Raw genomic sequence first — 13,472 nt, 5'->3', positions numbered from 1 at the left:
GGAGATTGAATGTCTAAATCAGGGGTGTCAAAGAGGCGGCCCGGAGGCCGGTTGAGGCCTGATAAAGGTTGGAATCTGGCCCGAGAGACAACGCTCAGGGAAGCGCAAGAGAAAAACGAGCTGCAGGTTGAAATGTGTCCACTTGATGTAGCCAAAACCAGGTGCCTCTTACAAATGCTGTACTTGTATTTCTTTCTTTCTTTCTCTTTCTCCCCTCCTCTCTTTTTCTCTAACTGTTTTACTCTCTCTGTTTCTCTTTCTTTGTTCCTCTTTGTCTCTTTCTGGGTCTTATTACCTTCTTTTGCTCTCTTCCTTTTTTCCTTTTCTCTTTCTTTTTTCTCTTTCTCTCTTTCTCCCTCCTTCTCTCTTTCCCTCCTCTCATTGGATTTCATTCTTTCTTTCTCATTCCTTCCCCCTCTCTCATAATTTCTCTTTTCATCCCTTTTGTCTCTCACGCTCTCTCTTTCTCTCTCTTTCCCTTTCTTTCTTACTTTCTTTCTTTCTTTGTCCCACCCTTTAATTTTCTCTCTCTCCCCCATCCTCCCTTTTCTCTCGCTCTCTATCTCTCTCTATCTCTATCACTCTCTATCACTCTCTATCACTCTCTGTCTCTTGTTTCTTTGTTCCTCTCTGTCTCTCTGTTCTTTACCTTCTTTTGCTCTCTTTTCCTTTTTCCTTTTCTCTTTCTTTTTTCTCTCTCTCTCTCTCTCTTGCTTCCTCTTTCACTCTTTCTCTTTCTCCTTCTCTTTACTCCCCTTCTCTCTTTGGATTTCACCCTTTCTCTTTCTTTCCCCCTCTCTAATTGCACAACACCACTCCGCAAGAGGCAAAAAAAAATCCCAAAATAGTTTAGTTAATATTGCAACAGAAAAAACGGGTCAGGCAAGCATCAGCAGCAAAATACTGTAAAAGCAGATTAGTGGCAATGAACAGGTTGTGGGCATCTGGGGTCATTTACCATGAGAGTAACCATGTTAAGATACCGACAGGCTCGGAGGAACCAATAAAAATAACCCAATTTGAAAAGTGCAGATTAAAATCAGATTGAATTTACATTTGAGTAACTGGGGAAGAGGAGGGTTTTATATTTAATGTGATAGAAAGTGGTTGAACTTATTTCTTTCATACATTTTTAATATACCTTAAAGGGCCAACAATTTGATCCGGAAAGTGGTAGATCTATTTGCACATTTTAAAAGGGACAGTGTGGATTCATTAGCACCTCCTATTGGTTAAAAAAAATATGTTTTTTTAAAAAAAAAACAGTATTGAAAATGTAAGGAATGAAGGAGAAAGATAGAAAAGGAAAACGATAAAGCCCAAAAATGGAAAAAAGGGGAAAAATAAGGGGAAAGACAAAAAGAAAAAGACAACATAAAAAAGACAATTTGAAAAAGATAGAGGCAGAGAAAAAAAAGAAAAAATGGGAGGAAAGAAAACAATAAAGAAACAAAAAGCAATGGGAAATATGAAAGAAAAAATAGGAAAAGAAAATTTGAGAAAAGTAGAAAGAAAGGAACAGGGAAAAAAAAAAAGGAAAACGATAGAAAGGAGAAAAAGAGAAAAAAGAGAGAGGAAAAATTGTGATTTTTAGTCACTTTGTAGTTTTGGATTCCTCCTTATGCTTTGTAGCTCTCATTTTCTGTTGCACTACACCACACAGCGACATCTAGCCGTCAAATATTACACACAGTCCCTTTAAGTATTCCTTTGTTTGATAAAAGAATAATTATTTACACAAATAGGTAAAATTAAAAAATGACTTTAAATCTAGGCATAGAACATATTTCTATTCTCTAGCTTATGAATGATCAATATTTCACGTTGACAATATCTGTGTATTATTTGTTATTGCAACATCCATTGCAGCCTGGTCATCCTGGAAGGGGGAATTACCTTACCTTTCTTCATTTTCCTCATGTTGAGGTTTTTAAGTTTTTCCTTGCCCTCATGTAGGTTTTAGATCAGGGGATAGTGCAATAATTATCTGTGGTCTGCGCAGCCCTTTGATACTCCTTGTGTTTAAGGGCATCACAAATAAACATGACATGATGATGATGATAATTAAAATGATGATAAAATTAATTTAAATTAAAATGTTCGACCAGTAGGAGGCGGTGACGCTTCAGATGTAAACGCCATAATGACAAAACCTACAGGGCAGGTGTGTCGGCATCATTTTTACACACTTTTTAATTGTTTCTTCATTTATTGCGCGGTCTAGCGAATAACATGGCAATGGCAACAATTCAAGCATTTTCAAGCACTTCACCCCAAATTCAAGTATTTTAATAACCTCGAACATAACATTAAAATTCAAGCATTTCCAAGGATCTCAAGCACCCGTACGAACCCCTAAGTTTGCTGAGTGCTGACTTTGCTGACATTGGTCATCGAGCTTTCATAGTTGAACATTTGCCGAACTATTAATGTTCAAGGATACCATTTGCGTCAAAAATTTATTGCCAGGCCCGTGTACTTTGTCTTTCGAGGGCAAAGATAGTTTTTTCCCGTTCAATTTATCGATCACAACAAATATTATTTAATAGCTAAATTATTCATCCCTATTCTAAAACAATTTTCGGGCAGAAAAAGAAAAATCTGCTAGTTTGATTATCAATTAAAAATGCCTCGCAAAATTGAAAATGTTTAGTTAGAAAAATGAGTATTTTACAACAGTTTTCCTCATTTAGTTTTTTTTTAGCATATCTGTGAAGTTGCTTAAGAATGTTCAATATATATATTTTGTGTATTTCTCTGAACATTCCCCTATTATTCACTGTCTATATATCTTTTGCTGTTTTAGTCTAATGTCCACCCAATGATGTGTCAGTCTAAAGTCCACCATACTTGTACTAAATAAAGCCAGCTGAGGCGGGGAAGAAGCAAGAGGACGATTGTGGAGCCGAGAACACATCCCCTGTGTTTCTCCCCGTTTCTCCCCCGCTGCAGCGGAACGAAAATGTATATTGTCGTTACCTGAATTCCTTTTTAGATCTGATGAACGGCCACACGGGGTTTGCCCATAATTTGGACCTCACAATATCACTATATGATATTCCATGCAAGGAATTGTGCACGATACATTTGTTTGATCAAAAAAATGCTTTGTGGTACAGGTTTAATCATTTGTATTTCTTTTTGTCAGGCTACCTGTGGTGGTCTTTCCGGGATGGGTTCATTGCGGAGAGCCTGCAAAGCCTTCATCGCCGCGCTGTGTCGAGCGGCCTGGCGAGTGCGCCCCTCGCCGACGAACTCGTGACTCCCCACTGAGAGCTGTACGGAGAAGATCTTGGGAATGGGATAATGGTACCTGGGAAGAGTCAAACGAGAAGCACATTTTCGGCATCAGCGGAGCAATCGAATCAGGAGTTGTTTACGAGGAATATAAAAGAAGCGCGAACACTGTGAGACAGAGCATTTCGTACGCTTGTAAATATAAAAAAGGTCTCACACTAAATCAGGGTCAATTACGCCACAATACTATGTGGGCCAATCGCTTAACTAATGTCTTGCTTTTAGATTTCACTTTGGACTTGCCCAACAAAGCACAGGGACACATATATCCTCTTCTCTTTCTTCTGATCCTCAACATATATTTCGTTCTCTTTCATTGGGTGCTGACAGAGTGGGCCTGCGCTGTCAGAGAATTGATAGAGCGGTCTGCTAGTCCATGTGGTGATACCCCCCTCCTAGGTCTTAATGGAGGGGGGGATGTCTGTAGAATAGAAGGCAATGAAAGAGAAATAGTGGGAACACTAACAAGAGAAGCGTGAAGTTTTGAACTTGTTTGCTACTAGACTACTTCAACGCAGACCTGCCAAACATTGAAAATAATATTATTCGAAATCCATCTATTTATCTATCTACCCTGGTCATATCCCTCGAGAGGGGTGTGCGACAGCAAGACAAACACAAAAACAAAGGGAAAAAGTAGCAAAAACACAAAAGATTTGATGGTAAATGGTCTGCATTTCTATAGCGCTTTTCCAGTCAATGAAGACCTCCTAAAGCGCTTTACAATGTGTTTCACACTTACCCATTCACACACACACTCACACACACCAATAGCAGCCATGCATCCATCCATCCAAGGCGCCTACCTGCTTATTGGGGGCATTAGGGATTCAGTGTCTTGCCCAAGGACACTTCGACATATAACAAGGAGGAGCAGGGAATCGAACCTGCGACCTCTTGACCATGGCCAACCCAAATGCCCAAACACCCAAAAAAGTGAAGCACCTCAGTCTCTGCACCATACAACACAGTTTGCACAATCACACTCTCACAGTCCCCTCTTAACATCCATACTCTCCTCAGAGCACCCAAAACCTTGCTTCCTTGATTGACTCTGTGCCATACCTCGAACTCCATTCCACCAACTGCATCCACATCACAACAAATAATTGTCCAATTTCGAGAATGTTTCTGTAGTAGAATTGAAGTGACGAGTCAAAAGTAATCGGGTCCTTTTGTAGTATTCATAGGAAATTCGTATTTTCGTAATTTACTACGAACCGGCATAATAAACTATGGAAGACTCACTGTATTTGGTGGCACAGTAAATGTGTTTTTTTTGTGTGCTTTCGACGGCTAAAGTCATCAATCGTTGTAAATTACTTTATGTTTGTTTTCTGTTTGAAATCTAACAACAAAAAGGTCTAATATCAAAGCGGCGCTGCCACGAGCGGCTGCCTTTTCCAGCAGCTGCCCTATTGTTTTATTGTCTGCTCCTATCTTCGGTGTTTTTTCTTCCCGTTTTGACAACTACACTATGGATTACTTCTATCCTATGGACATGGGTTTTAGCACACGAAAATGCGTTTATTCAAGGAATCAATTTCCTTGCCCTGAAGAATTCTCGTGCCGGCGTGATAAAGGGGCCTATCGTGGAAGAAGAGCCGGAGCTAGCGAAGCGGCTAGCGGCGTTATAAGTTTTCGGTACCATCCGTAATCATGGTAAATGCGAACTCACGACCAAATAAGATCATCGAGTGCTGGTGGAAAACATCGAAGCGCACAGGGAGCGCAGTTGCTGTGTTTTGCGGAAACGTGGCTCACGTTTAGCACCCCGGAAGCTAACGTGTAGCAACCCGGAGCTACCCGGAGCTATCCGGCTTCAACGCCGCTATACAGAGACACGAAAGCCGGGGGGAATCGGAGAGGAGACGGACTTGCTAACACGAGGTGGTGTATCCCTGGATTTTCACAAAGAAAAGATTTCCATCTGCCGCAGGGATGTCGAACTTTTGGACTAGCGTGACGTCATCCACTCCGCTACAAGCACCCCTAGGGCATATTAATCTGTAAATAAACACCGTGGTAGACTGCTGGAAGTGTGAATTTCCCTACGGGGATAAATGAAGTATCTATCTATCTATCTATCTATCTAATACAGTATGTGGTACTCACACAGACAAATTTGAAACATATTCATTTCTTCCCTTTTTTTGTAAGCACATTTAAAATTGCCCTAAATTTGAAAAGTATGGTGTCATCTTTAAAGGGACACTGTGTAATATTGGACAAATAAGAGTTGCGTAATTGTGCAGTGCAACCCAAAACAAGTGCTACAAAGAACGAGGAAGAAGACAAACTGGAGACGACTCAAAGGGACCAAACGTAACAATTTTTCTGCTCAATGTTAAGGCCCAGCATTCGATAAGGTTTTGGTTTTTGGGGATACCCATCACGGCATGATGGCGGGAAATTATGTCAAGTCGCTCTAGGAGAGGCTCATTTTATGTCAAATAAATACAAATTTAACAACCTCTAGCTTCAGTTGTACCTCAACTTACAAATGTTTCTACATACAAAAGTTAAAAGAGTTAAAGTATCTGAACCAGAACATATTGGCTCGACTTACGAAAGACGTTTCAGGACAAAAAGTGGAAACTACAATCAGCCGCTACATGAGTTTCTCAAACATACACAAACTGGCTATCGCTTAAAGTCTGACTGCCAACCCAGTGCGCATGCGTGCTCCCAGCATCCTCTTCGTGTCACCGTCGCAGTTCAAAGTTCATTGATGACAAGGAGGAGGGGTTCCAGCAAGATAGTGGAGAGGAGGACTCAGCAATCCTTCAATCAGCCCAAATTAAAGACATTTTAGCAAAATCCCATGAAGTCTCGAAATTTGTGGAAAGGAATCCCCCGGAAAACGTGTTGACAAGTTGGGCTATCGCTATGTCTGCCTTGCGCACTTCCAACGCATTGGCAAAAGCAGACGTCTTTAGATCAGTTTTTTTCAAGAATCGCGAAGCAAAACGTAAATGAATATTGTTATTATTTCATTTATTCTTTGTTTTTTTACATCGTGCGCCTCTCGTTTTATGTTTATAGTACTGTAATCTAATTTTGACATGCATTTGTTTCATTTTCTGATGCTTTTTAATGATTTATTAAAAAATATACTTTACTTTTGCGGGGCTTAAAACGGATTAGTGCAGTTATATTCAAAAAGCGTATCGACTTACGAGATTTTCAGGTTACAAATTAAATTCGTAAGTAGAGGTACCTCTGTATTTAACAAAAAAATGCACGCGTGTATGATAATTAATAGATTTCGGGTCATTATTAAAATCAATTTTCCTTTTTTTTAATGAATCTATTGTTTTTTTACCACAAAAAAGTACACAATGTCCCTTTTAAGCCTTACACCGAATAAGGGAGCACACCAAATGGAGTATTTGTAAGCAGGAAGTTCAAGCGCCTCTACTTTGGTATGGGGAGTATATTTGCTCAACTTGCATTTTTAGAGCCAAATACTTCTGGAGCAATATATTTTGCCGCCTAAATGCATTGTACGGGCACGGAGACCTACAAAATGGCCTGCCCTGTTGTGGAATGTTTGCTGATGTCATGTGATTCTTAACACCACTGAACGAGGCCTGGATCAGCAGCATCTCCGTTAGTAGTGCAGTCCAAAGTTAACAACGAAGAAAGTGAATCACGGTTTTCCCTAGACTATCATAATATCGCTTCCCGGCGAACAAGTTACTCTGAAAAACATAAATGTCATTTTTTTCCCTCTCCTGGCTGTCTCTTGGTATATTCCCTTAATCTTTTGCACAGCGGGCCTTTGAAAAAGCATTTTGCTGTCAGAATGGCAGGAGGTCTTTCCTCAGCCCACAGCCGTCCTTCTCATCCATCTGCTCTCGGCTCCTCCGGGCCGCCGGAGCCTTCTCTGGGCGGGGGCCCGCCTGGCCCTCGCACGTCAAGATCGGCCCCGGGGTCTCGGAGGACATGCCAAGTGCAACACGGGCTCTGGCCGGCGGCGCCCGGCCGAGATGGGAGCAGCTGGGACAGAAAGGCGCCGTACAGGTGCAGGAAGGAAGCGATGGAGGGATAACGCGAGAGAAGCGAAAAGAAAACTGGAGGAAATAGGGAAACGGAGAAAGTGAGATGAAAAGTTGGCAGGAAGTAGGGGGTGCGTGGAAGGAAAAGCCGGTGGGAGACCCTGATCTACAACGTGGGAAAGTATCGGCTACATTGAAAGCGAGGAAGCCGGGAACACGGGAGAGCACACATACGCGCGCCAAGTAAGCCAATAACATCATTGCCTGTTGGCTGGCTTCACATTTACGCGTTATCAATTTTCTAATTATTGCAACGTAGCAGGAATCTCGCCAAGTTTTTTTAATAATAAAAACTGCCTATGAACATGAGGTGTGTGCCTGGGAATGCATAGCATTTGCAAAGGATGACTCAATCACATGAATAGACTGCTGCCTTTGAGCCTTCAAATAGCTGTAATGGGAAATGAGAGATAAGGACTTTCGATTAATCCTGCAAATAACGTGGTGACATTTAGTCTGCAAGCCGTTTTTGTTGTGGCAAGCAAAACTTCATTTACCCTTTACGTTCTCCGGAAATGTCAGGTTGATATGCTCCGTTTCCTTTCAACATACCTTCAAATGGAGCTACCCCCCATTTAGCAAGCACAACCAAGTCATGATAGAAATAGAAATAATCGAAAGAACATGAGCAAAATTTGTTAAGAAATGGGATTTTCGGTCTGTGAGCGAGTCCTTGGTGATGTACCAAGCAATGTTCCCTGTCATTTTCCTTACGGGTCAGAGCGTTTACACAAAGTCGGTGAGCAAGAGCAATCCCAAGTGTGGCAAGATAATTAATTATCAAAGATGTCCAAAACATGACATCAGGTTACATTTTGCGGAGTTTCCGGCAGTGCAAAATTATTTTTCTCTTTTGAATGAATTGACTCATGTACTATTGCAAAGGTTGTACGGCCTGCAAACGTCGTTTGTTCTTACAATTCTTTCACAAGATATCCATTTCTTTTTATTTCCTGATATATTTTGTCGCATAATATTAACATTTTTGGGGGCTTATTGAGTCGGTTGTAAGATACGGAACTGTACTTAATCACATTTTTCAGTGGAAGTGCGATGTTGGCAACAGGATTCACTTGATATCATTGGAAATTATTTGAATGCAACACAAACTTTTTCTTCTTTTTTCCGTGTTTTTATTTCTACTTTTTTTTTTAAATTCCTTTAAAAAAAAATCACAGTGTGTTTATTTTTTCCGGGCTGTTACTTTTTTCTTTTTGTTTTCTATTTACTTTTTACCTAAATTTCTTTTTCTTTTTTTCTGGCTTTTTTCTAAATGTTTACTTCTTTTTTTCTGTTTCTTTTTTTCTCAGCTTTTCACTACTTTTTCATTTTGGTATTTTTTTCTTTTTTGTTCTATTCCCCCTTCCTTTAAGTCATTTTGTGCATAGTTTTACATCATATTTAGTCATGTTGGGATTATAGAGGCAAAAACAACCTGAAGAGCCGTTTAGGACCCGAAAGAGCCGGTTCCTTTTAGTGAACCGAGCCGAAGAAGTTCTCGACAAACTCTACTAACTTTACTCAACTTTGTTCTACTTCGACTCGACTTCAAAATACCGCATTTAGGACACAACGTCAGGGGAACCCGTGTAGTTTTACCTTCATGCACTATAACTTTGACTTAAGTCGCTTCTTAATGAGTAATTTTGAGCCCTCATTTTTGTGCGCTGGCTAGATTTTCTTGTGCGCCGAGAATGTGCGGGCAGTGCGCAATTACGCAGTTTAGAGGGAATACTGGGCGAGAACGATACCCTATTTTCTCCGTGCCGGTGACCTTAAAAGTTATGTCTAAACTATGCACAGTTTAGAAATGTTTTTGGTACTAGAGGTTTGTACGTTCATCTTTTGTTGCCTTTCGGTTGAAAACATTTGCATTCAGCGACACTCTGTGTCACAGCCAAAGAGGGAAAAACAACATGACCTTCTTCGGCTTTCTTTGCAGCGCCATCGAGAGTAGTCAACAGTCGGGAGGCTTTCGGTACAATCTTGCACAAACGTGAAAACAACGTGACGCGGCGAGAGCAACGTAAATGGGACCTCGGATGCTTCGAGAGTCAAAGAGTGACAGAGCCTTTGTGGATCGAAAAAAAAAAGAAGAAAAAACTTGGACCGGCTTGTTCTTTCTCCAGCTGCACTTTTTTCCAATCTCTTGCCAGATATGTACTTGTTTTCCCTCCCTCTTTTCCTCATACTTCATTCCTTGTGTCCGTTATTAATTGCTTTTTCTTCCCTTGTGCCTCACGCAATCGCAAATGCAAAATTATATAATATAAATATATGCCACATTACAAAAAAGTATGTTGTCAGGAAGAGGAAAAAACACAAACGCCGGTTCCTGAATTTATAGGTACCGAGGACAAGGTCTCCTCCAATAGGACAATGTGGATACTGTTGACATTAGAGCAGTAGTTTCACATGACACTGGGTTTAACTTCTTTATTCTGTTTAAAGACGGGAGTCTGCTCTCTTTTTGTTTGTGTGTTACATCATCAAACAATAATGTGTGGTTGAAAAAAATGCTATAACAGGGCAGTCATGAAAATGATGACCCTGTACGGACCCTCGGCCGTACTATGGTCCCTGCTCTTCTCAGGGTTGTGACAGAGTAAGGTCACCTGTTCTAACTAAATAAATGGACCCAAAAAAGTTGAATGTGATATATAATGCCATTAAGAGCAAGGTTAAAAATAGTATGCAAACTAGCATTTATAAAAATCTATCTATCTATCTACCTTGGTCATATCCCTCAAGAGGGGTGACCGACAGCAAGACACACACATACAATAACAAAGAAAATAAAAGGGAAATAAATAGCAAAAAAAAAAAACACACGAATTTTTGGACCAAGGCCAACCCAATTGCCCAAACACCCAAACAAGTTAGGCACCTCGGCACCTAAGTGGGTCATGCTTTCGTCCCTCCAGATGAAACGGGACACAAGAAAGCGACCATGTCACTCGGGTCAGGGTGACACAACACACTCTTTTGTTCAACAGCAGGGCCCGACAGCTTTCACTGGTTTACCCCTGCCGCATCATACGGGTGCCCAGCCCATCCTTAAGAACGCATCCACAATACCAGTATCCTTTCACAACACCTCTCCACTCCTTTCTATCACCAACAAGAGCTCTAGCTTCCATTATATTTAGACCTATTTCCTGCAGTAGACTCATAACACCATCCATCCACGTCAATTTGGTCTCCTTCCATTGACTTCTGCTCTGTAGATCCTCTTCAACATTCACTCCTCATCCATCCTCTCCATGTGTCCAAACCAACTGATTACTCTCTTATCAACACGCTTGCTCAGTTCCACTACTACTCCAGTTCTGTCTCTCACAATTTCATTTCTCAGTCTATCCAATCTTGTCACTCCTAACATAGTCCTCAAACACTTCATCTCTATCTCTACTCCCTAAGAGACAGCAAGGCAAAGAAAGGGGGGCGGGAGACCGAAAGGTCTTGCAAACCCTAGTTATAGGGTCATTAAATGTTATAAAAACCTGATACAGTGGAACCTCGGTTTTTGAACGCCTCTCAGTTCGAACAAATCGGTTCTCGACCAAAAATTTCAAGAAATTCTTGCTTCGCTTTTCGTTCAAAATATCGGAGTTCGAACGCCGGTACGCTAGGGGCGATGCTGAGCGGCGTACGAGTGTAGATTGCCCCCACCCCTCGTGAAGAACTGTTGTCACGGCAAAGCGCACTCGTTCTCTGCTTTCGTTTTTCAAAAGCGGTGAAGGGAGTGTTTTAACTCCTAATTATGCCTCGGAAAAAGGTTGGTGCAAGCAGCAAAGTTGCTACAGGTGAAAAAAGAGGAGTAGTGCGTACAACTATTGCATTTAAGAAATAAATAATAGCAAAATATGAAGAAGGAATACAGCATGGCTTCTGCAGACAGCCGCCAAGGTAAGAAATCCTACTCATAATTCTTTTCTTCATCCTTTAACTGCTCACCACTTGTTGTGGCGACCCGGGTGCTAAATGACGTGTAAACGACCCGATTTTTTTATTTTTACACGTTCATGTTAGCGTCATCTTTCGTACGGAAGATTACGCTAACGCGAACGTACGATTAGCCTGGGTTAGCTTTATGTTTACTTTCGTAGTAAACATTTAGGGCGTTGGAAAAGATTAAAACAATTTTACATTACTTTTAATGGGAAAAAAACGGCTTCGGTGATCGTACAAATCGGTTTTCGTACAAAGAAATGGAACGGATTATGGTCGAGAAACGAGGTTCCACTGTACTTGTATTTTAACTCTTTGAAATGATTCAAGTTCAAAATAAAACCACAAAAATAGGTAATTCCCTATTAATGATTGCAATTAACAGAGTAAAAAGTTAGCGGACACCAGGGCAGACAACTCTGAAAAATTGCCTGCCCAGCCATAAAGTTGCCTGCCCCATTTTTCACAACTTGAAATGCAATAAGACAACTCTTTGCAAAAATTCATTCATACAATGTTTGCATTGCGTCATCTGCTGCAAGCCACGTGAACTCCTCTTTCCACGATGCTTTTAATGTACGTTTACGTTTTGTAGCGTCATGAATTTTGTTAGCTTCTTTTGAATCTTTCTTCTGGAGCTGAGGTTTTGGCTTGATTCCTAACCACTTATCCATTATTCTTGTGTTCTCCGTGCGTCTACTTTGGAAAATGATATGCAAATGCTTGACATTGTAACGCTCGGGAAAGTCTGGAAACACAAAGTTATTCGATGCAGGCTTCTCATTGGCTGCAGAGTATGCAAATTGCCAAACGAACCGAAATTCTGATGAATGATTTCCAAACCGAACAAATATTTCGAAATCAGAATAAAGCAAACATTTGATTTGAAAAAAAATCTTTCTTTTTTTTTTTCCCCTTGAAAAAATTGTCGGCCACCCGGGCGGAGACGTTTTGTAAGTTCTACGCCCGACGTAAAAGATGCTTGCATCTGGGCAGACGTTATTTCAGACACTGCAATTAATCTTGTTGAGCAATAATAAACCTTACAAAAATAATGCCACACCTATTTATTCACAGTAAGACAGACCAGGTCAGGGGTGTTCAAACTTTTCAGAAAGCGGGCCAGATTTGGTAAGCTGAAAAGGTGTGATGGCCCACTATTCAGACAGGCATTGTCTAAACAGTCTTTAATAAATTCACCCTCCGTGAAAGGTTTCCAGTGCATGGCCATCAGCGTCACAATTTTGTAGCTTCCTTTTTTTACAGGGATTGAAATGAATATTGTTTTATCCAATCAATCTAACGACAATACAACTAATTTGAGTAGTGAAATACAGACGCTGCCATACTTCCGATCGTTCGTAAGTTGAATTTGTCTGTAAGTTGCTTCAGTGCTATATTTTGTATGTTTAAGGTTTGTTTAAGTATGTTTAAGGCTTGTATAAATAACCTGTATTGTTTTGTACTAAAAAAATAATAGCTAAAAAAAATAATATGCTCTATAAAGATAAAAAAAGTGTAACTCACTTTTGGAAGATAAGTTTCAAGAGGTCCTCCTCCGTGATAGAGTGTGGACAAAAAAAAAAAGCGATCCAACCGTTTTCTCAACCGCATCAAGCTTTCTTATTCCACTCTCATTTCAAAAGAAACGACTCGCCTCTTCTCTACACTTCACAGCAACCATATTGAATATATTATTAATCAATAAAAATGTCAAAATTCTTAGCGTGCTAGAGATACAGTGCAGTGTGTATACACACAAACCAGGAAGTAGAAGCCGGATTTCTTCTTCGGGGTGGATGCTGGGTGACCTCTCACAGCGCCACACGCCGGTAGCGGCGGAAAGAAGTACTACAATTCTCGGAAAAATGTGCACACATTTCAAAATCTAACTTACAGCAATGTCCAAGTATTTTTCGACATCCCGAAAAAAATGTTCGTATCTACAGTTTTTCGTAAGTCGAATGTTCGAAAGTAAGGGGGCGTCAGTAACCGTTACAGTCTTACTTTTTACAACAAGTTTTAGTAGATCATGGCTTACTGTTCAAATACCCAACTTCAAAATTACATTTACAGCATGAAGCATTAACACATTAGTTGATCAGATAGCTCTGATTTTGAGTGATGCTTTATTGCTCCTTTCGATAGGTGTCAGAACAAAAA

At 40.5% G+C, this 13,472-nt stretch overlaps 1 protein-coding gene across 1 annotated transcript in view; it reads right to left on the bottom strand.

Annotated features, from left to right (window-relative positions):
* The window catches only part of stau2 (staufen double-stranded RNA binding protein 2), a 169,198-nt gene that overhangs the window by 136,430 nt on the left and 19,296 nt on the right, over positions 1-13,472 (bottom strand). Inside the window, exon 6 of the mRNA XM_088322111.1 lies at positions 3,154-3,313. Coding sequence (XP_088178237.1) covers positions 3,154-3,313 — 160 coding nt within the window. The remainder of the gene's footprint in view (positions 1-3,153; positions 3,314-13,472) is intronic.

This window comes from Urocampus carinirostris, chromosome 18, assembly GCF_059441175.1.
Source record: "Urocampus carinirostris isolate Australia breed hairy pipefish chromosome 18, RoL_Ucar_1.0, whole genome shotgun sequence".
Classification (NCBI taxonomy): domain Eukaryota; kingdom Metazoa; phylum Chordata; class Actinopteri; order Syngnathiformes; family Syngnathidae; genus Urocampus; species Urocampus carinirostris.
This window is presented reverse-complemented; position numbering and strand designations above follow the sequence as displayed.